Below are 27,668 nucleotides of genomic sequence, written 5' to 3' on the forward strand. Positions count from 1 at the left end.
AGTTTGTATGTATTTGTGGAGTAGTATCGTATATTTGTGGTTCATATTTGGGTATACAACAATCAATGGTCTAGAAAGAATCAGGTTTACGGCTTAAGATCAATAACTGGATTCATGATTAGGGTTCAGTGCTTCAAAGCACTTGTAATATAAAACAGGACTATCAATCACTATAATATCTCGAGAAAGTTCAGAACACTTGCCTGGTATTAGCTTACTACACTGCACTCGCTTCCAATCACAATCGTCTTATTCCTCAACTACCTGTTTCCCTTTCCTACGTCTTGCCTCTTCTGCTCACATATCATAAGCATCTATCAATATTCAACTCATATGATTCTATTCAACATATACTCCTATCTACCCTTCATTTTACCCAAATCCGATTAACGGATTGAAAGTTACGCAATAAACATGTAAACATCGAATATACAGACCGACAGTCAACCAACAAGTCACATATAACACATAACACGTCACATAATCAATGATATCTCATTTATAAAGAAGTCTCGGGTCATAAATAGGCTTTCAGTTACTTAAAATGATTTTTAAAACTTTTTGGGAATTAAAACGGCTCGTTGGATCAATTTTGGAGTAATAAATAGGGTTCGGTTGGCTAATTCTGGCTTCAAAACAATTTTATAATAATTATCGAGCCTTGGAAATAATTTAGATTAATATTTTAAAGCTCAAAACTATTTTTCAGAATTTTTAAATCATTTTTAAATAATTAAATCTAATTAAATAATTAATTAAAATCAATTAATAATTAATTAAATTAATTAATCAATTAATTTTGGAATTAATTGACCAATTAATCAATTAAAAATTAACTGAAATTAATTAACTAATTAATTCAGATTTATTTTTGAATTAAAAATATTTTTTGGAATTAAAATAATAATTTTCAGAATTTTCAGAAATTAAAACGAATTTTTATAATAAAAATAAATAGGAAATATGATTTTTGAATATATTTAAAATAGGAATCCAACTTTTGCAAACTCTGGAAAGTTCAGGGACTGAACTTCATCGTTTTCAAAAGTCAGGGTACTAAACTGTAATTTTTCCAGCCCTCACCGGAAAACAGTCGAGGTTCGCCGGAGAACTCGACTCCGGCATCCTCCCACCACCACAAACTCCAGATTACATATACAATTTACCAGGAATCTAACCATACTCTTTAATCACACAGACAACCCCTGAATAGGCCGGAAAATAGCCGAGAAGTTCGCCGGTTTCCGGCGAACTCGACGTAAACTTCAAAGGACAACTCCCTTCTCTACAGACCTCGTTGATTTGTGAAACTTGTACGACTGGATTGCAAATTTTACAGAGAACACAACCCACTATACCACAACATCTATCTATCCCGAAATAAGAAACCCCCAAATTTTAATTAAGAACATTCATACGGGTTATAAACCCTAATTTCACAATTCGAAAATCAAACTCAATTTTGAACATGTTATTGAACTCCAAATCAGACGTATAATATATCAAAATCATCAGGAAAATAAGCTCTACAACATGCAATCATCAAATCATACAAACAATCATCCGAACAAAAATTCATATTTTTAGTAAAATTAATTCGAAAATAAATAAAAATATAGAAAATAAACCTTGATTCCTGCAGGTGTATGGATCACAGAATCTGATAGAGCTCTTCAAGACCTTCAAATCGGTTACTCGAGCTTTCCAAACAAAGATCAATAACACCTCTAAAAGTTGGTTTGATTCTTGGAAGATTATATGAATATAAGATTTTTCTCTGGAAAATTATATAATTATCTGTCTGCAAATGATTTTGATACGAAATAAAATACGGTAAAAGGCTATTTATATTTACGGAAAATTAGTATCCCGTTGGATCATTCCGATATAAAATGGTACGTTTATTTATAAAAACTGATCCAAACGGTATCGGTTTTCGGGATAATTATCCAAATCAGTATAATTTGTACTGCGGTCTTGGTCTCAGCGCCTGGTTACACGTATTACGGGGTGATAATTGTGATAGTTTAATAAAAAGCTCTCGTTTATCGAAAATATGAGTTTTATTAATTTACCGAAATGAATATTGTATCGAAAATGTTGCGCCGGGACCCGCGCAGGACAAACCGTACGCCGGATCGAAAAAGCTGAAACATGGAAAATGCTCGAAATATTGCAATTAGGTTAGGAAGGAGTTCTCGGAAGAGTTTCGAGTTCTAAAAACGTAAAAACAGATGACGTCGGTTGGTTCCCGTTTTTATAAAATAGATTTTGAATACCCGGAAAAAGATTTTATAAATTTCATATGATTCTTATAAATTCATACATCAACATAAAAATAATTAGGAAGATATGACAATTACCTATATTTTATTTTGGACATATAAAAATTAAAATACTCAATTAATATTATTTTTAAATATCCAAACACAGATAACACTTAACAGTTAATTCACAGAATAGATACTGATCACAGATAATAATTATTTTATTAGCAAAAATAATTACACGATATATCCCGGATATTACACAGCTTCCACTAGTGCTCTTTCTGTCAACCCTGCATCCAGCAAAATCTACATCTGTGTATCCAACAACTTCAAAACCTGTTCCCTTAGGATATCATACTCCCAAGTTTGGAGTCCCTTTTAAGTATCTGAAAATTCTCTTCACAACTATCAAGTGTGAATCCTTCGGATTGGCTTGAAATCTTGCACACAGACATGTTACAAACATAATGTCTGGTCTACTAGCAATTAAATACAGCAAATATTCAATCATTTCTCTATAACCAGAAATGTCTACACTTTTTCCTTTCTTATCTTCATCCAACTTAGTAGCTGTAGATATAGGTGTAGATGCAGGTGAACAATCAACCATGCCAAACTTCTTCAATAAATCCTTGACATACTTAGTTTGGCTGATGAAGATCCCATCACTTCTTTGACTGACTTGAAGTCCAAGAAAGTAACTTAGTTCTCCCACCATACTCATTTCATATTCACTATGCATAAGCTTTAAGAATCTTTGACATAACTTTTCATTTGTAGAACCAAAAATGATACCATCCACATAGATTTGAACTAGAATCATATCATCACCATGCTGCTTGTTGAACAGAGTCTTGTCAATTGTACCTCGAGTAAATCCATGATTAAGCAAAAATTCTGACAGTGAGTCATACCAAGATGTAGGTGCTTGTTTTAGTCCATAGAGAACCTTGAGCAACTTGTATACAAAATCTGGAAATTCTGGATCTTCAAAACCAGGTGGTTGTTGCACATATACCTCTTCTTCCAACTCACCATTAAGGAATGCACTCTTTACATCCATTTAATACACTTTGAAGTTTGAATGTGCAACAAATGCAAGAAAGATCCTTATTGCTTCAAGTCTTGCAACTGAAGCAAAAGTTTCATCATAGTCAATTCCTTCTTCCCGTGAGTATCTTTTTGCAACCAGGCTTGCTTTTTTTTTCTTATTACAATCCCATTCTCATCCATTTTGTTCCTGAACACCCACTTTGTTCTAGTTACACTTCCGTTCTTAGGTGCATGAACCAATTCCCAAACTTTATTTCTTTCAAACTGATTTAGCTCCTCTTGCATAGCAGATATCCAATCAGGATCAAGTAGAGCTTCTTCAGTTTTCTTAGGCTCAACTTGTGAAAGAAAATATGCATGTAGATATTCATTTGCAGTTGCACTTTTTGTTCTCACTCCAGCAGTTGGATCAACAATATTGCTTCTCTTAGGTGACTCATATCCCACTTTCTGGTGTGAGTTTGTTGACTTGTGTTTTCTGCATTTTCTTCACCATTGGTATGACTTGCAGAACTTTCTCCTCTTTCTCCCCCTGAGTTTGTGCTATCAAATTCAGGTATATGAGATGAGCTTCCATTCTCATGATTCACTTATTCAGTAGACTCTTCATCACTCATGTGATTTGTATTGACTTCAGCTTCGTCCTCGGAATCACTATCAATCTTGAGATTTTCAAATTTTAGGGTCACGACTTCATTTTTATCAAGGCATTCCAAGCCTGGACACTTGTCATCATCAAAAGTAATATATGTGCTTTCCATAATTTTCTTTTGTTCAATCATATAGACCTTGTATGCAGTTATTTCCAATGAATATCCCAGAAAAATTGCCTCAAAAACTTTAGAGTCAAATTTTCCCACATATTCAGAGTTGTCCTTTAGAACATAACACTTGCTTCCAAACACATGAAGATGCTTCCAGTAGGCTTCCTTCTTGATAAGATTGAGTAGGGTGATTTTCCAAGATTCTTGTTAATGAGATATCTATTTTGAGTGTAGCATGCAGTATTGACAACATCTTCCCAAAACCTAGTTGGCAAATTTGCATCTTGTAGTATATTTCTAGTAGCCTCTACTAGTATTCTATTCTTCCTCTCAACTACCCCATTTTGCTGAGGGCCATATCACCTGTCATATATCTTGAGCATCCACTGTCTATGATCCATATGACTTTCTTCCCTTTGCCCTGCACACAATGAGTTTAGGTGTGTTTAGCAACCCATGCAGTGTTGGGTATTTTTCTCTTGTTAACAAATTTGATAGAGGTAGAGTTTGTAAAGTTCATTAATTGATGTGCATTATCCTTTCTAGCTGAGGACTCAATACTGACTTCCTTAAGGTCAACTTTCATCTGTGGCAACTTGTCATTACATTCATATTACAAGGTATGCAATAAAACTTGTCATAGAATGATTATGGAACTTCAGTTTTTGCTTCATTATACTTTCATGCTCCCACTCCTGGCTTACTAACAACCTTTTTGCAAAAGTGAGTTAGATGATTAACAAAGCCAAATCTTTGACATTGTCTTCTTGGAGCATCTGCAGCAAATGCAAAGTTATTGCTTTTGTTTACCCCTACTTTCCCATTTCTGTTTTTCTTCTTCTTTCCTGCATTCTCGGTTTTGACTTCCTTGGTTGGTTTCTTGGGTGTTTGATCTACCATGGGCTTCTTCTCAGCTTGAGGAGTCGTAGCTGATTCTGTGCATTTCTTCTCTTTATCCTCATCAGCAAGTTCTTGCTTTGTCAACAACGCTTTTTCACTAAAATTGGCTTCACATGCTTTGAACAAAGGTGCATCCACTTTCCACATTATAACTGGGACATCTTCATCCATTTTGGTTTTGCCTCTATCACCTTCAACCTTTTTGTTATTGTTCAATGCATTATAATCCAAGCCAATAGCTATGTTTGTACAATGCTTGTTCTTCTCATGGTACTGACCAACCAACTAAGATGCATTCCTGAATGATTTCAATCACTTTATTCTTCTCTATCTTCTCTCTTAACACAACTTCAATCTCATTAGCACACTTCAGCTTGTTCTTTAGATACTCATTTTCTTGTTTGACTGCCTCAAGCTCCACAAGCATTAGTTCAAACTTCTGTTTCTCACTCTCAAGCTTCTCATTAGCCTTAGTTAGCCTATTGACCTCCTCAGTAGCTGCTACCATGCTAGTGTGGATATGAAACATTTCTATGCTCATATTTTCAACAGTTTCCTTATATTGACTTTCATTTAAATCAATAGTGGTAAGAGTTGGTACCTGGGCTTTTGATGAGGATGACTCTCCTTGTTCTTAGGCCATTAGTGCATAGTTTCCTACTTCCTCCTCATCATCATTATCTGAATCATCCCAACTCTTTCCCTCTGTAATATAAGTTTTTCCTTGTTACTTTCTTAGAAGAGCCTCATACTTTGCCTCCAATTCAAGATAAGCCTTGTCCTTCTTCACCTTTTTAGGCTTCCTGTATTCTATACCAAAATAACCCAATTCATCATAATTGAAGTACCTGATCTTTGACATGTTTATAGATCCTGTTTTGTAGCCATTTTTGCTTCCAGAATTGAACTGTGTCTTTCCCTTCCAATTGTTGTCTTTGTTGGATGTTTGTCCCTTATTTCTGAAGAACTTTGGTTTCTTTACTCTAATGTTAAATAATTTCCTTGCTAAGTAAGCCATGTACTAATCTAACTCATCCAATTCATCCAGGGTGTAGAATTCATCCTCTTCAAGTTCAAGAATAACTTGCTTCTGTGGTTCCTTGTTCTTTTGCTCACTACTTGAAGCAACTGGAGTATGGACTTCTAACTTATTATCAAATGATTGGTTGTCATTAACAATTAGGGCACTTGAACCATCCACAATGTGTCCTTGACCAGCTCTCAAAGATTTCCTTTGGATAATTTCCAGTTCATATGTTTTTAGAATACCATACAACACCTCTAGTGACATCCTACCCAAGTTTCTCCCTTCTCTTATTGCTGAAAACTTCTGTCCTCAGTGGTCAGGAAAGGTGAGCAAAAATTTTAAGTTAACCTCCTCAGATTCATAGTATTTGTCATGAAGCTGCAAGTCATTTATCAGCTTGTTAAATCTTTCAAAGACATCAGTTATACTCTCCTTTGGTTTAGCCATAAAACCCTCATATTGAGAAACCAAAATCGTCCTTTGATTTGACCTAATCTCCTCTGTTCCCTCATATAGAATCTCTATTTTCTCCCAGATCTGTTTGGCTGTGTCACAGTTGATAATGTTGTTGTACATTACATTGTCAAGTGACTCTATTAGAATCAGTTGCAAGCCACTATCCAGAGAGACTTTTTTTTTCAGGTTCAGTGTACTTTGAGGGATCTTTAGGTGTATAATGAGATGGGATGACCATGTCTCCATCTGTAGATTCCTCAACTCTTTCCATGGGACTGAAAGGACCATTTTTGAGAATTTGAACATATAATAGGTTGGCCATCTTTATAAACAACAACATCTTCTTCTTCCATAGTGTGTAGTTAGTTTTATCAAATGTTGGGATTTTAATACTGCTAATCTTCTGTGTCTTCATTCTTCCAAGATCTTTAATCTATTTGCTTTCAGATTTTGCTCTAATACCACTTGTTGGGTAATGAATACAACACAGAGGAGGGGGTGAATGTGTTTTAGACAATTTTTATCTCCTTTTGATTTTCTTTTAAAAGGTGAACAAAGCAGATATGAAATATAACAATATTATGTAAACTGAAATGAAAACAGTGCACACAATATTTCAAAACTCACTTAATTTTATATTAAGATCAAGTTAGTGTTTTGCTACAAATCTGAGTTCTTTTGTTTTAAGAAACTCAGCTTCTTTCTTGAGAGAGTTACAAGTTCTTAGATCAAATTTTTTTACACTTGTTGCGTAAAATACTGATGTGCAAGTGTACACAATCGCAAACAAGTAATATAATAGTAAATACCAGATATCGTTCCTCAAGGACTGTATGTTTGTATAAATCACAATTAAAATCCAAAAATTGAGTTATAGAACACAAGAATGAAGTATTTGATTTATCTAATTAAAATATTTAATAACTAGATTAACTAATTAATAATATGCTAGAAAAGAGAGTTGGATGTTCAAATACGAGAAGCCGAGTCAAGATAATTACTTCCCCCTAATATGTTCATGTCGGTAATAAAGCAGTGTATATTACAGCAAGATCACAGCTCATTAGCTAGAATTCAATGGTCGTAGGTTCCTCTCGAAATCACTATGGTATAATTCCAAAAAAATAAACTTACATATGTCTATCCCAATTTACTCTTCAGAATTTATCTAAGCATCAATTCACAAAGCTATGCATGGTCACAATATATATCTATACCGTAACAATATTATAATCAAAATATAAGCATGCACCATTCAAGTATCGTGTCAATTAACTATAACCCTCTCAGTATTATAATTAACTCGTACACCTACTAGAGTTGATCAGACAATATCAAGTATGTAACATGATATCCACTTGAATGAATAAACTGTAAACTGCATATAGTAATTCTTATCAAAACACCAACAATCCAATACTAGGGTTCCATAAAAATCCCAACTCATATAAATTTAGTTCATAATCAAAGTATTAAAACAATCCCAAGATAACCAATATATATTCATAAGAAGAGATATAAAAAGATGAGAAAAAATAAAGCCAAATAGATGTCTCCAATGGCTGAATTCTTCTCCGTTGATGGCTTCTTCTCCTCCTCCCCCGTTGATGCTTCTTCTCCTCCTCCCTTGTGTGGCTACTTGTCTCTTGTCTCTCTCTCTCTCTATTAGGTCTAGTCTAATCTAATAATATATAATAAAAGTCTTTTTAATGAATTAAAGCAAATACAAGAAGATTTCCCAATTAGAATTGAATTCCAAGAAAGTGGAAATTCGTAGTTAACTTTTGGGCTCTGATTCTGGGCTGATTAGGCTGGGCTATGAAAACCAAGACCAATTCCGAATTGAATCTCTTCTCATAAGCTTTCCATGGGTTTTTGAATCGTCAGAATCGGACTTCTAGAACTCCAGATATGGCCCAAACAGTGTAAACTGCGCAGCTGGCCCATAAAATCCAATTTTTAATCAAATAAAACTCCAAATCTGATTTTTTAAACTCCAAAGCTCCCTTTATTATATATCCTTGTTACCTACAATAAAAAATTAATATTTATTAAATAAAAATCTAAATCAATACAAAATAACCAAAATATAGGGACAATTTTAAGATAAAGTGCACGCTTATCACATCCCCACAGTTAGCATCTTGCACGTCCTCGGGCAAAGAATAAAGAAAAAGTCTAAGTCCTAAATTATTAGTACCACTGTCGTAGGTGATCACGGTTACATTTGGCATATGCAACAAGCCCTTTAAACCCCAAGGTAGCCCTAGTGGACGAGTAAGGTCTCGTGAGGGCCTATAGCGAATGTACCCACAAAATTCCTGTAATAACCCCAAAATTTTCAACTTTTTGTAACCCTTGTGAATAGTGTTTTAGCTAAATGAGAAAACTTTTCACGCCACACTATGTAGGGGTTCTGTTATGGATATTCTGGGATATTATTAGTACTCTATGTAGTATATAAGTGTGTGTAAAGATCGTCAGAATCCAATTCCGAACACTTTAGTTTTTCCCGGAAATCCACTAGATACGGAGAGAATTGAGTATAAGGTAACAGGATAAAAAGGATTTAAATTAAAGGATTATAATAGAGGATCATAAAAAGGAATATAATGTATTGAGAAAGGTTAAGGGAACCTAAGTAATAAGATCTCGGGTATGATCCTTCAAACGATAAACGAGAACGAAAGTTAAGCGAACCGTATAACAGATCAGCGGTCATTAGGCAAATGATTAGGAAGTTAATCAAAGGGATTAGTGGGAATGATGTCATCCAACCAATAGAAAGGGGACAAGGAGGGAAAGATGACATCACCACATGACACAAGCATGACATGGGAAGGAAGGAGGTGTGGTGGCTTTGTAACCACACAAATTCAAGGGCAAGAAGGTAATTGACTAAATCAAACACAAAAACAAATCAACCAAGCCAAGCAAATTCATTCTTGATCAAAATAAAAAAGAAACCAAGGCCTTGTTCATCTTTTCTCTCGGCTTTTCACAATTCAAAAGGCAAGAAAAATTCAAAAATCAAAGATCCAAGCTTCCTAAATTGGTGAGTAAATTCCCTAATCATCTTCATGCTTAGTTAGGGCTATATCATGAGTTTAAGCCATTAATTCCTTCTCAATCTTCTTCATTTAATCAAAGAAGAAGACTATGAATAGTGTTTTCAAGTTTTTAACTTGTAGTTTTTCTTGTTTTCCTTGAAGATCCAAGCATTCCTAAGACTTCTCAAAGCTTCTTAAGGCTTCCTAGCTCCTCCCACCACTTCAAGGAAGGTATACCATCTCCAAACCCTAGATTCCTATATATTATAAGATGATTTTGATTAGTAGGGTGCTATTGTAGCTTGTTGTTGTGATTTAGAGTTTGGGATTTGAAATGGTAGTGAAATGGAATGGTAAATGTTGTGGTTTTGATTAAAAGAACTTAAGTATGATTAAAGTTAAGCTTAGGCATAAGTATGAATGATTAAATTGAATTGGTTGGGGTTGTTATGATGTGATAAGGATGGATGTTGGTTGTATGTTGGATTTGAGGTTGATTTGGGATGGTTTTGAATGGTTTAAAATATTGGAAATCGCGTAAACATAGCCGTCGTAACGTCCGATTTTCTTTAGACTGTTTTTGTGCATAATATTAGGACCCGAGAACCCCCTGCTAGATTATGACCACTGCCATGTTTAGATAGTTCGTGTTACGAGCTTCGTTTTGATATGTAGTTCGTTCGATTCCGATGCACGGTTTAGGAGAAACGACCGTTTCAAGTAACGGCGTTTCGCGAACGAAACTTTTCCCCTCGCCTTACTTTGAAACATAGGTTAAAGACCGAAAAGGGTTAATTAATGTATGAAACATTTATGGTAAGTGTGTTAGGCAGTTGGTAAGACACTCGCGAAGGAATTGCCTTAAAACTCGTAAAGGTTAAATTATTAAAAATGGTGGAGCCGAGGGTACCCGGGTGACTTAAGCAAATCAGTAAGCGCAAAACGAGCGTTAGAGTCTGAGTTGGTTAGAGTATAGATTTACAAGTGACTTTGGTTTAATTCCAACTTACTTGTTGCTTATAGGTTACCAGACTCGTCCCGAGCCATTCGTAACCCCCAGTCGCTCAGGCAAGTTTTCTACCCGTTATAACTGTTGTTGTGATGTAAATATATGTATATGCATTATCTTGTGATAAGTGCATGATTGTTATTAGCAAATTTTGCGATATATTGGAGCATGCTGATATGGTATATATGCATGTCTGTTTCATAATCTGGTTATCTATCTGTTGATTTCGATGCTTATAGTTGCATAATACCTATGCTAGAGATAAGCAGTAGTTGCGTATACCCTTAGTATAGGGGACCCAAAGGTGAACATATTTCTAAACCGGGAGTCGATGTTCCCGAGTATAATATATATATTTTTATATATATATGGTTATAGTTTTCCAAACTATTAATCGAATAAGGTTTATTCGATAACTTTTATTTTATTAATTGAATACTATTTTGAATATTCATTCGAGGGTTATGACTCAGTTTATTTTATTATTTGAATATGATTTGAATATTCATTCGAGGGTTATGACTCAGTTTATTTTATTATTTCAATATGATTTGAATATTCATTCGAGGGCTTATGACTCAGTTTATATTATTTAATGATTATTAATTGGATATTCATTTGAGGATGTATGACTCCTTTATTTTATTTAATGAATATTATTTATAATATTCATTCGAGGTATTATGACTCCGCTTATTACTGAAATATATTCTTTATTTTATTAAAGAATAATGTGTCAATAATCAAACTTATTTTCGATTATTCAAATAAAGATAATATTTTCATATAAGTGTATCTTTGGTTATTTAATACTCGTTTCAAGTATAAGTTTTAATACTTCTACTTCAATTATTTTTATAAAGATAATTCTTTGTGGGAATATTATTTAAATAATAATATTCAGATATTTTCTAATATATCGGGATTGATTTATTTCATTAAATCAGCATTACTCCAAACATTCTTAAAAATGTTTTCGAGTCTTCAAAATGAATTTAAAAGGTAGAGCGGATCCCAAAACTTCTTTTCAAATTCAAGATCTTCCATTTTAAGGGGACTTGAATACTCGCTCAAAAATCTAAGGGATCCGGCTATGTGGTGTATTTTATATTCGCAACAAGGTTGCTGTTTTGATAAATGAATTGATTACTTGCCCAATGTTCGGGAAGTAAGCCCATCTAATTGAGTCGGCATAAGCGACAGGCCGGGGTACGGTCTATCAAAGTGTAAGTGGCTGGGTGGCAGTCCATCAGCGCGTAAGAGGCCGGGTGGCGGTCCAGCACAAGGTCCTTATGTGGCCAGGGTGATGACCGGTGGGGGATTCATCCATCTACTAGTAGAAAAGGTTACTTATTGGTATCTTTGCCTGATCAGCAAGATATCTGGTTTATGCCAAAATTCTTTTCCTTCCAAATTCATTGGATATTGCAACTCTGTTCATACTTTACATGACAGAGGTTTTCAGGAAATGTATGGGAGATATATATGAATATATTTATATATCGGGACTTAATGAAGTATCTCGTAACTTCATTATTTATAATGACATTCAAAGATTGAATCTATTCAAATCTTGTCTTGTAGTCTCATCTATGTGATGAACCTTTGAAACTGATTATAACTTGAACGGGGGTAGTTCAAGTAGTATTTGGGAAAGATATAAGTATTTTGGGGTATCTTGTAACTTCATCTTTTAAACTTATATCTAGTTAATGATTGTCTTATGAATGACAAAGATTTTCGGAAAAACGTTGAGACAAGGTTAGATATATGAGATCACCTTGCAACGATATTTTTTATATATACAGTTATAAACTGGAACTTTGTGTATATTATGCATGGAAGAGGACTTCCAATATTTTGAAAAGTATATATGTATATATATATATATATACTGAATATTTTGCGACTTCATCGCATTAAGTTATCAACTTGGTTCATTTCTTTTGACCAAGACTTTCATGAGTATTATGAGTAGGCTCATATATTGTTAATCATTATACATATTATTTGGTGGGCTTGCTGCTCACCCTTGCTTTCTTCTTTCATCACACAACATCAGATAGATAAGATGAACAGGACCAAGCTCCCGATTCGCTAGCGGTTAGAAAACGTTCTGCAGTCTTCGGGGAGCGTTGATGCCGCCGTAGCTGAGGTAGGAAATACCAATAGGCTAGGCTTTCAACTTTTGATGTACCAGATTTATGTATATTTATGAATTGTAATAATGGCAAAGGAAATGTAAATTTATTCAGAAAACCTTTTAAGGTGTATTGGCAGATAATTGTGGAATAAAATGACTTGTGATTATTTTTTTTGGATGTTCATCTCTGAGACTATAACGTGTGGTGTGTGTGTTTATTGTGGGGTCACAGTACAGAGTAGTTGTTTAATTATTAAGATTGGGTATTATTAAGGGAAATGGAACTCGTGACAACCCGGATCCCCGACCCCGGATTTGGGGGTGTTACAATTCCCAAATATTTTCTGACTACCAAGTCTCAAACATAAAATATATCATAGCACTCTACACATGCAAATATAGAGATGTAATAGCTCATAGATGTCATATAATGCAGTTCCTCAACTTTATACACCAACACAACTATTCAAGCACGCACACATAGTCTCACAAGACTAAAATAATCATGAATAACATCAAAGTCTTAATCAACAAGAAAATAGCATGCTTTGGATAGAAAAATAACCTCACAAACACTCAAATCACACAAGTTTTTAGTTGTAATTGTATCACTCAATTTCAGTCAATTGCACATGTGCTACCATAAGCTTGCTTGTCCACCAAAATCTCTAGACTTTGCGCACATGTATAAATTAAAAGGTCTTTGTCCAGGGTTGTAACGAGGCTTAGGAAATGGGTAGGATATCAAAGAAATAGGTTAAAAAGTGGCTAAACTTGGTAACTAGCAGAGCAAAGTGTTCACTTTTAATTATAGCACCCAACATGAAAAGTAGATCACGTACCTTCCCGCTTTAACATTATACAAACCAATGAACACCAACTTTACTTGATCTTCTTGTTGCTTAATTTTTTTTCTTCTGTTTTTTTCAAAGTCAAGTTATTCTCCAGTAATCAAGGGCAGTGAAAAGTTACCAAGATATTGTACTTAATACCAGCACATGTATATGGATCGTTCCTTTCATATGACATTGCACTTGCTACCCATTGATCTCAAAGGAGTACTTGATAATTTTTTTCAATACATAATTTTTTTTCTTTTTCTTTTTATTTTAGAAGATCAATTATATGCAACATCTTAATTCCCACCAAAATATCCCACTTGAACAAAAAAATCCCCACACTTAAAATTTTACCAATCCCAAACATAAATCACCATGCTCTACTAGTTAATCAAGACAAAAATGAAGAATTAAGCTCAAGAATTAATTTACTGATAAACGAAGAGAAAACATATAGGCTCAAGGGGGCTCACTAAGGATTATTTTTAGGGTACTGTTTGGGACAATACGGTTAATCCTAGTGCCTTTATCATTTTTACACATACACAATATCAATATGCGCACAACCCGGTTTAAAGCAAGTTCTAGAGCAACATGCACAATGACGAATAGCTCACAAAAATAGATTGATAAAAGGATACATCAATCATAAATTAAGCCCAAGATCTCACAGGGTAATAGCATGTTATACTCATTAAAATTGACAACGACGTACATTCAAGTTTTAAATTTTCACAAGACCGTACAACACATCATCATGCATAAGGTATTTTACGCCAGGAAACATACACATGACACACGAAAAGTAAGTCTACATTGTGTGTACTTATCCTTATAAACACGTTATATTGACAAGACAATCATAATTTTTTTTTGTGTTTTCCTAATTTTCACACTATAACTCACAATCGTGAACACATCATAAAACTACATTAAAATAAAAGAAAACTCCCCGGGATTAAAGATGGATGTTGTTGTGAATAGCCAAATGCGTACAAAAACAACGATTTTGTACACCATGGGTAGCAAAGCTCTCCCCACGGGTAGTCCGTCCAATCCAAGTCGCCTCATCATAGGTAGTCCAACCCTCACCGTGGTGTGCGTGTCTTATGTTCTAGACTAAATAAACTGATCTTCTGGACCTCCAAATCCGATCTCCACCATTCAAAAGTTAGATTTCATAATAAGAAAGATGATGTCCAAAATTTAAGACGATCTGACCGTTGAAACTCTGGGAAATGCAAAAACAAGGCAGCTGACTCGACCAGAAAATTTCCTGAAAATTTTACACCATAGTGTAAAATTTCACACCGCATCTCCTAATGGCCGTTTAATTATCTTTTATGGGACCACATCCTCTACAATAAGATCCAACTTCCTTCTTCTATCAAAAGTGCTTGTGACATTGTCATCACGTAATGTTTGTATACCAACAAAATATATGATATCCCGAATATTTGAGATCATCAATCCATTACTTGACTTGCGCATTTGCAAAATATCCGAAAGCAATTCTTCTTTATCAGGAGGTAAATCTGCTGAGATAATGATGGATAAAGTCAGAGAATAGCTGCAATAAACCTCTTTAGAATGAAAATGCATCTTCAATTCCAAATCAGGTGGTTCTTTAGTAGATACTTTTGGAGGGTCGACTTTTGAAGATAACACTTTCAATGACTCAAAACAATGCATTGTCTCCGCTTCTTGTGAATTAACCTCCACCAAGATTAACTCTTCCTTATTCTCATATCCAGAATTAAGAATATTCATGTGCTGTTCCAATGTATCTTCATATGGAATATGCTCTAATATATCAGAAACTATAAAATTCTTAATAAATAATGTTGAAGATTCATATGTATAACTTTCAACATTAGACGTAGCTTGAAAGACCTCCGTAATTTTTCATTTTCAACAAACATGGGTTTTTCCTGCTCATTCTCATCATCAAGCCCTTCTTGTGATGAAGTTCCAAGATAAGCTCCTTCATTGATCCATGAATAATTGGGAGTTTGCACCAATGGTTGATTGATATCGAAGCAAATATAATCGGGATTAGAAGGGCAATAGTCATAGGTATGAGCACCGTAGCAGAAAATACACGAAACATTATTAGCTTGACTCCTTGGTGGACTCGGTGGTTCCCATATAGGTTGATTCTTTTCCATGCATAAATTCTTAACCATCTTCGCCATAAAAGATATTCTAGCTTGCAAGGAAAGAATTTCAGGATATTGAGCAGTACACTCTTTATCATACATCATATCAATCGCGTATGGAAAATACATAACTCTATATTGTTAAACCTGATAAACAACAAGAATTAGTCAATTACGTACAAAAAATCAAACCAAACTGAAAGATAATTAACTTTGCAATAAATACAATAACAATCCCCGGCAGCGGCGCCAACAAATTGTTGCGTAAAATACCGATGTGCAAGTGTACACAATCGCAAACAAGTAATATAATAGTAAATACCAGATATCGTTCCTCAAGGACTGTATGTTTGTATAAATCGCAATTAATATCCAACACTTGAGTTATAGAACACAAGAATGAAGTTTTTGATTTATCTAATTAAAATATTTAATAACTAGATTAACTAATTAATAATATGCTAGCAAAGAGAGTTGGCTGTTCAAATACGAGAAGCCGAGTTAAGATAATTACTTCCCTCTAATATGTTCATGTCGGTAATAAAACAGTGTAATACTACAGCAAGATCACAACTCATTAGCTAGAATTCAATGGTCGTAGGTTCCTCTCGAAATCACTACGGTATAATTCCTAAAAAATAAACTAAAATATGTCTATGCCAATTTACTCTTCAGAATTTATTTAAGCACCAATTCACAAAGCTATGCATGGTCACAATATATGTCTATACCGTAACAATATTAGAATCAAAAGATACAAGCATGCACCATTCAAGTATCGTGTCAATTAACTATAACCTTCTCAGTATTATAATTAACTCGTACACCTACTAGAGTTGATCAGACAATAGCAAGTATGTATCATGATATCCACTTGAATGAATAAACTGTAAACTGCATATAGTAATTCTTATCAAAACACCAACAATCCCATACTAGGGTTCCATAAAAATCATAACTCATATAAATTTAGTTCATAATCAAAGTATTAAAACAATCCCAAGATAACCAACACATATTCATAAGAAGAGATATAAAAAGATAAGAGAAAACAAAGCCAAATAGATGTCTCCAATGGCTGAATTCTTCTCCGTTGATGGCTTCTTCTCCTCCTCCCTTGTGTGGCTACTTGTCTCTTGTCTCTCACTCTATTAGGTCTGGTATAATCTAATAATATATAATAAAAGTCTATTTAATGAATTAAAGCAAATACAAGGAGATTTCCCAATTAGAATTGAATTCCAAGAAAGTGGAAATTCATAGTTGACATTTGGGCTCTGATTCCGGGCTGATTAGGCTAGGCTATAAAACCAAGACCAATTATGAATTGAAGCTCTTCTTATAAGCTTTCCATGGGCTGTTGAATCATCAGAATTAGAATTCTAGAACTCCAGATATGGCCCAAACAGTGTAGACTGTGCAGCTAGCCCATAAATTCTGATTTTTAATCAAATAAAACTCCAAATCTGATTTTTTAAACTCAAAACCTCCCTTTATTATATCTCCTTGTTACCCACAATAAAAAATTAATATTTATTAAATAAAAATCTAAAGCAGTACAAAATAACCAATATATAGGGACAATATTAAGATAAAGTGCACGCTCATCAACACTAAAGATAAAGGACCGGTGTTTACTTTATAAATCAGTAAACACTGGTTTACAAAATGTGTAATAATAAGTACTAAAACCTTTCTAAAAGTGAACTTTAAATCTTTCTATTTTTGGCTTAGTAAATCTCAGCCAATCCAGTAGATCTGCTACCCTTATCTGAAAGTTAATCTTGGTCTTTGATCTTGCACTCTTCAAGATGCTTTTGTAGACTTGTCAATCCATTTGATTAGATTGTTTGTTGATTGATAATCCTGAATATTTAACTTGTCTGCATTTCGTACTTTGAGGTTTATGTCGAGATCTCCAGTTGTTCTATAGATAACTGACATCTCGATAAGTATAGTGACTTGTCGAGATCTCTTAGTTCTCTATAAGTGTTTTTGAATTTTCAAGATCTCCTAGTTCTCGAAGTGTACTTGGCTTGTTGACATCTCCCAGTTTTCATATCTTAATTTGACTTGTCGATATCTCTGAGACTTCTTGATAGACCATTTTAGACTTCTCGATAAGTCATTCTGGAGTTCTTGAATGACTTCTCTATATGAATTGATCTATGACTTGTAGATATTTTGAATTAGAACATTTTCCTAAAACAGATTTATTCAACTCCAAGCTTCTTCACAATTTCTCCGAGGCGTGATCTTCTTGATCTTCTTCCATAGTTTATTCTTAGGCTTGAGACTGTTTACAAAAAAAATACTTCACTCTAATCTTTTACATTTTTACAGACTCAAGTAATACAGTAAAAAATACAAATTTAGATTATCAAACAACTAATTCTTAGGGTTGTCAGTTTGACTTAGTCTTGTTCTAATGCAGACATGTCTTGCACAATAATCATCGCAATAGTTTTAATGGTTTGATTGTTGATCAACCAGGTGATTTTTTTTGGATGATGTTGTTGTTCTTATTTAAGAGGGCGAAGTATTGTGAAAGCAAGGATCGGGTGACTCAGTGGTGAAAGGAGGCACTCGTGGTTGATGCACGTGATTTTATGGATGAATATATCCTTATGATGAAGAGCGGTAGTTTGGAGGTATTGGAGGTCACTATACGGGTTTTAGTGATTCTCAAAAGTTGGAAGAACGAGATGAATGAATTTTTGTTTAAGGGGAGGCATCGGCCCGTTGGGCGTTGATATTTTGATGGTTACCATTCAACCTGATCTGGGGTATTGGGTTGAAGGTGAGGATTGTTGGGTTTAAACCCAATATGTGGTATGGGCTTGGTGATATACGTATAAATGGATTGGGTAATAATTGTATGTGTTGACAATTATTATTATAATGGGACTGAGTAATAATTGTATGGGTAAAAAATTATTATTATAATCAGATTAGATATGCCTTGTTGGCTAAGTCTGTGATGGTTATTTGTACATAGTCATGTTATTATTTTGATGTGTGCTTAATAGATGTAGTCATCTTAGATATCGCGTAGGAGATGCTTGTGCATTAGTTGGCTCAAGTATCAATTTGGACACCATTGAGGTCTTATGTATTGATGTATTACTGGTAATTATTTGAATTAATAATACAAGTTTGAATGTGGGTTTTTCACGTGATATATGTTTTGTGTGTACTCCGTATTGGTATAATTGAATCTCGAAGATATGTGTGTGTTTCCTCCTAACAATATATATATATAATCGTCATCAGCAACAAAATCAAGTCCATTCTACCCAGACTCCTCAAACAAAGCCATCATTTGATTAATTCAGTTTTCTAGATAGTAAGTATTAACTTGACAGTAAACAAATTAAATTTAAGTTTGATCCACCATTAAAAGATTAAGAAAATCTCCGCTACAGTTTTAAAATCCAATCTTTTCTATAATATTTGTAGTCATATTAAAGAAAAATGAATGTAGGCATGTTCAAGATTAAAGACATAATTATTGTTAATAATATGTCTTTCTTTCTTCAATCTCTGAGTAGTTTGAAAATACTTTTGCTTTTAAATATTTATTCTGAAAGGAAATTAGCACTCTATAACAATGTAAACAAACTTTACAACAAATTAGTAGAATCAGACACTAAATCATGATATAAACTTTTATCATTAGGCCCTAGCGGTGGAAGATACAGCCAATTATCATTTAAATTTTATTTATAATCACATTAAATCTTAATAAAAGTAATTATCATATAAATTTTATTTATAATCACATTAAATCTTGATAATAATTGGACACATCAAAAATACGCACAATGCATTTTTGGCTTCCAAATGAATGTTTACCATAATCAGTATTCACTAAGCTACTTTTCCTTATTCACTAAGCAACTTACATCCAACGTACTGAGTTAAAGAATTATAACTTCCTACCTGAAAAATATTGTAGCCCCGAAACTTTACACACTTTTTATATTTAACAAATTCTTCTTGAAAAAAAGATTTACCATCACCGCGTGCTTGTTTTTCGGATAATTTAGGCATCTCATTATCTTGGAGATCCTCTAAAAGTAAAAGGCCAATAGAAAACGACTCAGAACTGATGTCTAAAATGTTCAAAACCTATGTCTACGTGGGTGTAATTAAAAGTCTCTATTTTTCACATCGGCCCTTCTTCGCTCACGCGATATTGCTGGTTTTGGACCAATGCGAACATCAATTTTGGACCAATATTAAAGTCAATGTAATATATTATTTCTAGATATATAATTGATATATTAGACATACTAAAACATCATTTAAAAACTGATGTGAAAAATAAGAAACTATGTCAACTGGACTATACGCTTCTGTAATCATCAATTTTTGTCTGATGTAAGAAACTCAAATAACCAATAAAGAAAGCAATGTAATATCATAAAAATATATGTGAGTGGTTTGTTTGAGAGAGTCGAGAGAAAGAAATAAGATAATAAAAAAGATTTGAGAGAGAGATACGGAAGAGAATTGTGAAAATATAGGGGAGGAGATTGAGAAAATATCGGGGAAAATTGCTAGATAATGACTCGTGCCTCACACGGGTTATTATGCTAGTTGATTTGTAATGGAGAAATTAGGATAGGAAAATAGCAGCCCGAGCAGCGCCATGTTAGACACTTGTGATTTTCCTTTATACGAATATATATATAGATAATAGAAAGATAGATGAGTATTAACTTTAAGTTTTTGGGATTTTTTGAAAAATACCCAAGTTAAAAAATATTTTTACAAAAATACTGTCATATTTTAAAAACTTTTGCAAAAATACTTTTTAATTTGTAAAAACACTATTTTTCAATTTTTTTTGCAAAAATACGGTTTTGACAATTGGAATCAACTGGATGCAAACTTTGACGAGTTTCTGCAATGCAATCTTAAATGCAACCAAAAAAAATTCATTCAAAGTAATTATGTATCTACTTGATTTTGGTTGATTCCGTATTTTTGTAAAAAAAATCAAAAGATAATAAAATCGAAAAGATTTTTAGAAAAAATAGTATTTTTGATAATTTTTCTATTTTTTTTCTAGTTGTGATAAATCCCCTCGAATGTGTTGGTGCGGTGATTGAGCTCCTGTACCTCTTGCAGGAGGTCAATGGTTCGACTCTGTTCGTGCGTGTGTAATCAATTAGGAAAAAAAAGAAAAGAAAGTGGAAAGGGCAAAAAGGGTAATTAGGTAAAAACAGAAAGTGAAAGGAGGGGTAGGAAACGGCGTCGTGTAGAGACGATTGGGAGGGGGGCAATGTGGTCTCAGCAGGCAGCAGCTCAATCAATCATGGCCCCTTTTCTCCTCTTCTTCTTCTTTCGACTGCCGTCTCTTTTCCTGAATTAGGTATCCCCTACTTTTAGCTTATTCTCCTCTCTCTCTCTCTCTCTCCCTCTCTCTCCCCCCCTCTCTCTCTCCCTAACCCTAAATTCACTATATTATTTGATGATTTTTGTCCCGATTCTGAGTTTTGTTCGATTGGGATAGTGTGTTTTGGTATTTCAATCAACTTTGTTTTTGATGATTTTGCTTGGTTTAGAGACTAACTCAAACACCTTGTAAGTCTCTCTCTCTCTCTCTCTCTCCCTCTCCCCCCTCTCCCTCTCTCTTTCTCTCCCTCTCCCCCTTCTCTCTCTCCCTCTCTCAGGGCCTGTACTTGTGATTTAACATTTGATTGGTTCAACTGTTTACAGTTTTTTTTTGTTTTTGTGGTCATATTGCAGCATCTAAATACGAAATTAACAATCCTTTGGGGGATTCTCGGAATGGATAGTTCCAAGACTCTTACTGCTTTTCAAGGTTTGTGCCGAAATCTAATGACTACTAATATGATTTATCGATTACTTAGTGTGCTAGTCAGCATTCAGTTGACCTTATTTATGTGTACATATTAACTTATATCATTTAAAAGAGTTATACTTGAATTCATCCTGAAAGTATATTCATGTTGGAATTCAGGTTCCTTCCGTTTACGTCATTATCTACTACTTACCATCTGGTATTTACATTGTGAAAATGCGATGGCCCTCCAGATGCCGCATAAGTTAAGTAACATTTCATCAAACTCCAAGCTTGCTACTCCACCCTCTACGGGACTTTTTCAACCCATACAAATTTCACCAGCTGTTTTACCGCATTATCACGTTCCTGCTGCTGCTGGACAGTCTTTGCCGCCAATGTACCCCTCCTTTCCAACCACATACAATCCAGTATTGACCGGGAGATGTCCTGTTAACTTCTCTGCAATTTCTACTATCATGGAAAAAACAGCATCCGATTGTTCTCAACCGTTAGCGACAATAGTAGGGAATGTTGTTTGTTGTCCACAGTTGAGTAGTTTACTTCGCATATTTCAGGGTTACTACAGCCAGGGATCTGATAGTTTAGTTTTACAAAATGCCGTGGCTGATGATTGTTTCAAAGATGTTATTAGTATACTTGCTAGCAGAGGGGCTAACAGTTCAGTTCCTTCTATCTGCTCAATAAAATCATCAAATCTTACTGGCGGGTCGTGTCCTGTCAAAGACGGAACTACTTTTGAAGCAAGAGTGAACACTAGCAAGTTACTGGAGGCTTGCAGCAGAGTTGATCCTCTAAAGGAGTGCTGCAGATCGGTGTGCCAACCTGCAATTATGGAGGCTGCACTTCAACTATCATTGTCGAGCTCGATGATCAACGATGATAAGGGTCCAGTTGGTTCCGGAGATGCCATCCACATTGATGCTCTTAATGACTGCAAAGGAGTTGTTTATTCATGGCTTTCTAAGAAACTCTCGTCAGACACTGCAAATAAAGCATACCGAATACTATCTGCTTGTAAAGTAAATAAAGGTATAGACATTTATATAAAATACCCTGGCTAGTGGCTACAAATTTGTCTGGAATATCAAGCTCCCTAAATATTTTTTTGCGACTTCTACAGTTCTTCAAGAATTACAATTCCAATTTAAATCTTAAGCCTTAATAGGACCCTCAAAATCCATGTCTTTGCATATCTATAGACATCCTTCCAAAGACGTCAATTGTCAACTAATGCTACTTAAAATATGTTCAGAAGTCAGAAGAATCCTACTCTTGCTCTTAATATTGACTGTAGTGTTGTATGCTGACCAAGTTAATCTTTTTAGCTCGTAAGGAAGTGGTAGTGATTATAAGATTGCCAACTATATACTTGAACATATTTACAGTAATGTTATGATCTCTTGTATAAAATAGGTTTAGTGTTGTATCTGCAAAAAGCACTTTAATCTATTCTGTTATCTGCATGGATGCTAAGGTTCTATCAATATGCTTGATACTCAGTTCTAAAAGTGTTTTGTATATTGAAGTAAAAACTGGCCACCTTCCTTTATTTATTTTTAGGCCTGAATTATTAAGACATTGTCAGTGGGTCATGATTACTGATTAATCTCTTTCTAATCTTTTTTTTTGCCAAGTTTCTAATCTTACTTTAGTTATTTGTATGTGATATATTTTTGTGGGGTCTATATATATATTTAGTCCACATCTGTCGGTTTTAGCGCAATCTATATTAATTTATTGATAACCTAATCCTCGCGTTTAATTGGATTGTTTCTGTGTCAAAGAAAAATGTTAATATTGATTAAAATTATGGTATGATCATAAATTTCCAAAACCGCTTTTGAAATTGAATGATTGATGAGCACAGTTGTTGTCTTGTTCAGCATAGCAAATTACCTGTGGTGTACAACGTATTATAGATTATTATGATTTACTCCCTGCACATCACGATTCTCAACATGTGTGAGAATTATTTTTGGGATGCAAGTGCGAGATTATAATTCTCTATCCTTAAGAGACATGTTTTACTGTTTGAACTTTGAAATGCATTTGAAGAAGCCTAATGGATAATCCAAGCTGTCGAATTAACACTAAAGATTGCAAATTTCATTTTAAAAATATCTGTTGACACCTAGTAAGATATACGGGGTTCACCTGTGATATGTAAAATGCAATCTAAACTGATTGGATGCATTTACTTCTAGTATCTATCTCGTAAGCTGTATGTATGTTTAGTTTTGTGCTGAAAGGAATAAATATTTGCTCCTTCAGTGCAGTTTTATACAGTCACACTTCTTCTGAATGGAGTTATATGTTGTTTGTATATGTAGTTTGTCCATTAGAATTTAAAGAACCATCTGAAGTGATCAAAGCATGCCGTAATGTTGCTGCTCCCAGTCCTTCTTGCTGTAGCTCATTAAACAATTACATTGCCGGAATACAGAAGCAAATGTTAATTACCAATAGGCAGGCTATAATCTGTGCAACAGTCTTCGGTTCAATGTTAAAGAAGGCTGGAGTTCTGACAGATCTTTATGAACTTTGTGATGTTGACTTGAAAGATTTTAGTATACAAGGTATATATACTTTAAACAAAGTGCCCTGATGCTGTATGATATTGTATTATTTACACTTATCCACATTTCACTGATCTACTTTTCTCATCCTTTCTTTTTATTGGTTGGATCTTGACGATTGTTTGGAGCAGTATACGGCTTACAAGGTACACTACTTCTGCTTTTTTCCTACTTTTTTTGCCTTTGTATGGTTTCACCATTTAATATTTATATGCTTGTCATCGGGCAGTGAGTGTTTTTTTCCTTGTGAAGTATGTAGGGGCTGTTTACTTACAGAAAAATTTTCCAGTTTTCTTTTTTCTAATTTTCTAAAATTTTCTCACTTTTTTATTTCTAAGAAAACTGTTGAAAAATGAGAAAACATGTTCCAAATTAACTTAAACAAAAAAGTAAAAAATATATATGAACACTTCTAAATTTGAAATATATAGTTCTTTTATGTAATCAATGAACAATTATAAATAATGTTATTGTCAACAAAAATTATATTATGAAAACTTGTTTTTAAATTATTTAATTATATTTATATAGTTTTCAATAATTGTATTATATATCAACTTTTATGTATTATTTCGTTAACAATTTATTTGTGATTACTTCATTAATATAAAACTTTTAAATTTTATGCGAGTTTGTTTTGTCTTTTTTTTAAAACAAATGTATTAATATTAATAATATTAATTGTATTACTATAATAATATTCATGTATTTCCATAAGAAACAATATAATAATATATTATGCATATCTTATATAAAAATGTAGTGAATAAAAAGGCAGTGAATGTGTGTATATTAGGGTTAGAACGTGTGGATATTAGGTTAGAACGTGGGTGTTTTCTGTTTTCTTACATAGAAAACAATAAAAAGCTGTTTTCCAGAGTTTTCTCATTCTTAGTTATTAATCAGAAAACCGTGTTTTCCATTTTTCTAGTTTTCATTTTAGAAAATATGCAAGTTGAACACATATTCAAAATTTTCTGTTTTCTAAGAAAAATTTTCTGGAAAACTGTTGAAGTAAACAGCCCCGTAGCTTTTTGCAGCATTTGTTACCTAGTGAATATGTATTTTTTATGTTGAGGTGCGTTTACCTTCCTCATAATTTCATGTGAATATGACATATTAAATCTGATGAAGTTTCGTTTACAAAGAACAGCCCATTCTTTAATAAGGAGATTGAGGTGCAGTGATATTTGCGCATTCACCTTCAATTGCTGCTGGTTGAACATATGAACTATACAGTAATTACCATATTTTGCAAAATTTAGCTTGTGGAGTTGAACTTGGTAGCTTCTTTAGCAATGGATTCCATGAATACCAAATTTTGAGTCCGGGGTGAAGATGCGTGACCTAATAATTCCATTGAATTGCATGCTTTTTGTCATATATGCAAATGAGTAACTTGCAGTTAAATGTCTGTCCACTACATACCTAATGTGGAAAGATGAAGGGTTAAGTCAATATTATACAGGTTGTTGATTCAAAATCAGACCATATAACTTTGATCCCAACAAATGAAATTTATAGCAGCAACATTTTGTCTGACACTCAACAGTATTCCTTAAAAACAAACATGTATTCAGTTTGACTTTCAAGTGATATGTGGTATCTATTTTACTGTTTCGGTGGATTCTTACGTCTTTGTTATGACTGTTTGTAGGCTGTTTGCTTAAAAGCTTGCCAGTAGATGTGGAATATGATAATTCAACTGGGATTAGCTTTACCTGTGACTTGACAGATAATATTGCAGCTCCGTGGCCTTTATCATCCTCAATCTCATCCTTGTCTCTTTGTGCTCCTGGTAAGTATTGAACAACAGTGCTTAACATAGTTACCACTTCCATATCATATATATACTACACACATAAGATCCATATACTGATAGTTCTATTTACAGAAATGTCTTTGCCTGCATTACCAACATCCATGAAAAATACTGGTAAGCTTCTTGGAACAATTAATATGCAATTTTTTTGTCATTATTTATACGCTTAGGAAGTTAATATCAGGGCGCATGAATAAGCAGTAGAAATAAAGAAGGTTGTTTCTTACAAGATCATGTTGGTTAATATTTTAAAGCCTGCGTAATGCATTTTTGGCTGCGAGGGAACTGTTAGGTATTGTACTGGGAATAGATACACGGACCTTTGCCAAAACATTGAAAGGAACAATCTACTTGTAAGCAGCATTTGTTTTTTTTTCAAATTAAAAAGATGGATTTTAAAAATTGGAAATAAAAATATACGGATTAGGAATTTATTTTTTTGCAACACTTAATTATTACATACACACACACACATATAATAAAAGATAATTTCAAAGTCAAATTTTGTCAGTAGGAACATAACAAGTAATAATATATCATACATAATTTTAATAAAATATAAGCTCAATTTTTTTAGCAATTACAAGTTCAAATTGTTACAATTAAATAAGAAGTAATAAGAGTAACAGAAGAGAAAACAGAAGAATGTAAAATAAGGATTTATTTGTTTCAACTGAGAATGGAAAATAAGGATTTTATTCAATTCGATTTTGCTCTTTTGGTTGAAGTGGCTTGTTTCTCTGAATTTATGCAGGCTATCATGGGGCTGGATTGCATATTCTTGTAACCATTTCATTGATTTTTGTTGTCAGTATGTCGGTGTATTAAATTTACTTAGCATGAGAGGCTTTAGAAATTGACAATGGGCAGGTTACATGTATATCTCGAGCTTTATATTTCATGTACATAAACTGTATTTTAGGTTATGGAATTGCCGATCTCCTGGTTCCCGACTTCCTTGGGGAGGATTCTTTGATGTTTGTAATAGAGAAAGTAGTGTACATAGAGACAACCGTGCATCATGAAATGAACCCGGCTACGTGAAGCGTTGCATCTTGTGTGTTTTCGTAAGCTTTATTTTCCTATTGGGCATGGAAGGGATGAGGGATCTTTGCAGAATGAGGCTGCACAAATTTTGTTCTCGACTTGGATCCGGAAGAATTAATTTTGTGAAGTTTAGGTTTCTCGTTGAATTTACAATGTAAATAAACTGAAGTTAATTTTAAAAAACAGTTAGACATATTGCATTGATGGTAAATTTGGTAAATAAATTGAAGTTAATGTAAATGAACTGATGTTATTATCAATAGCATTACACCAAAAAAGAAAGGAAAGTTTTTTTCGGTCTTCCTGGTTTGGTATGGGAATTTCCCCCACCCCGAACGGGCGGTGAATCGGGGATTTTTTCGGGTAGGGGCGGGGATCGGGGAGATGTGTGAAAAATTCGGGGGATCGGGGATTAGTGTCTCCCGACCTAGTCCCCGACCTTGAATCGTAATTTAATAAAATATATATAATATATTATTATTTCAATTTCTTATCTATTAAATGATTTAAGTTTATTTATTCTGGTATTATCTCATTATAATAATATTATTTTGTTTATTATTGATACTATAAATACATATGAATTCAAACTAAGGTTAAAAATTAATATTAAATTTTAAAGAAAATCTATATATTATGATTTATTATGTAAATTTTTATTGAAAATTATTATTTACAATTTAATTTTACTAAACGAAAAAATAAAAATCTATATAT

The 27,668-nt window shown here is 33.6% G+C and overlaps 1 protein-coding gene across 1 annotated transcript; it reads left to right on the forward strand.

The window, feature by feature from the left end:
* Window positions 1–20,935: 20,935 nt before the first annotated feature.
* On the forward strand, window positions 20,936–26,960 carry LOC141662525 (putative GPI-anchored protein At1g61900). Its single transcript, XM_074469226.1, has 8 exons — window positions 20,936–21,262; window positions 21,428–21,503; window positions 21,663–22,535; window positions 23,837–24,082; window positions 24,214–24,228; window positions 25,740–25,880; window positions 25,977–26,018; window positions 26,659–26,960. Exons 2-8 carry the CDS (start codon window positions 21,470–21,472, stop codon window positions 26,730–26,732), a joined length of 1,425 nt encoding a protein of 474 aa, XP_074325327.1. The 5' UTR covers window positions 20,936–21,262; window positions 21,428–21,469; the 3' UTR covers window positions 26,733–26,960.
* The last annotated feature ends 708 nt before the right edge of the window (window positions 26,961–27,668 follow it).

Source organism: Apium graveolens, chromosome 1 (genome assembly GCF_009905375.1).
Source record: "Apium graveolens cultivar Ventura chromosome 1, ASM990537v1, whole genome shotgun sequence".
Classification (NCBI taxonomy): Eukaryota; Viridiplantae; Streptophyta; class Magnoliopsida; order Apiales; family Apiaceae; genus Apium; species Apium graveolens.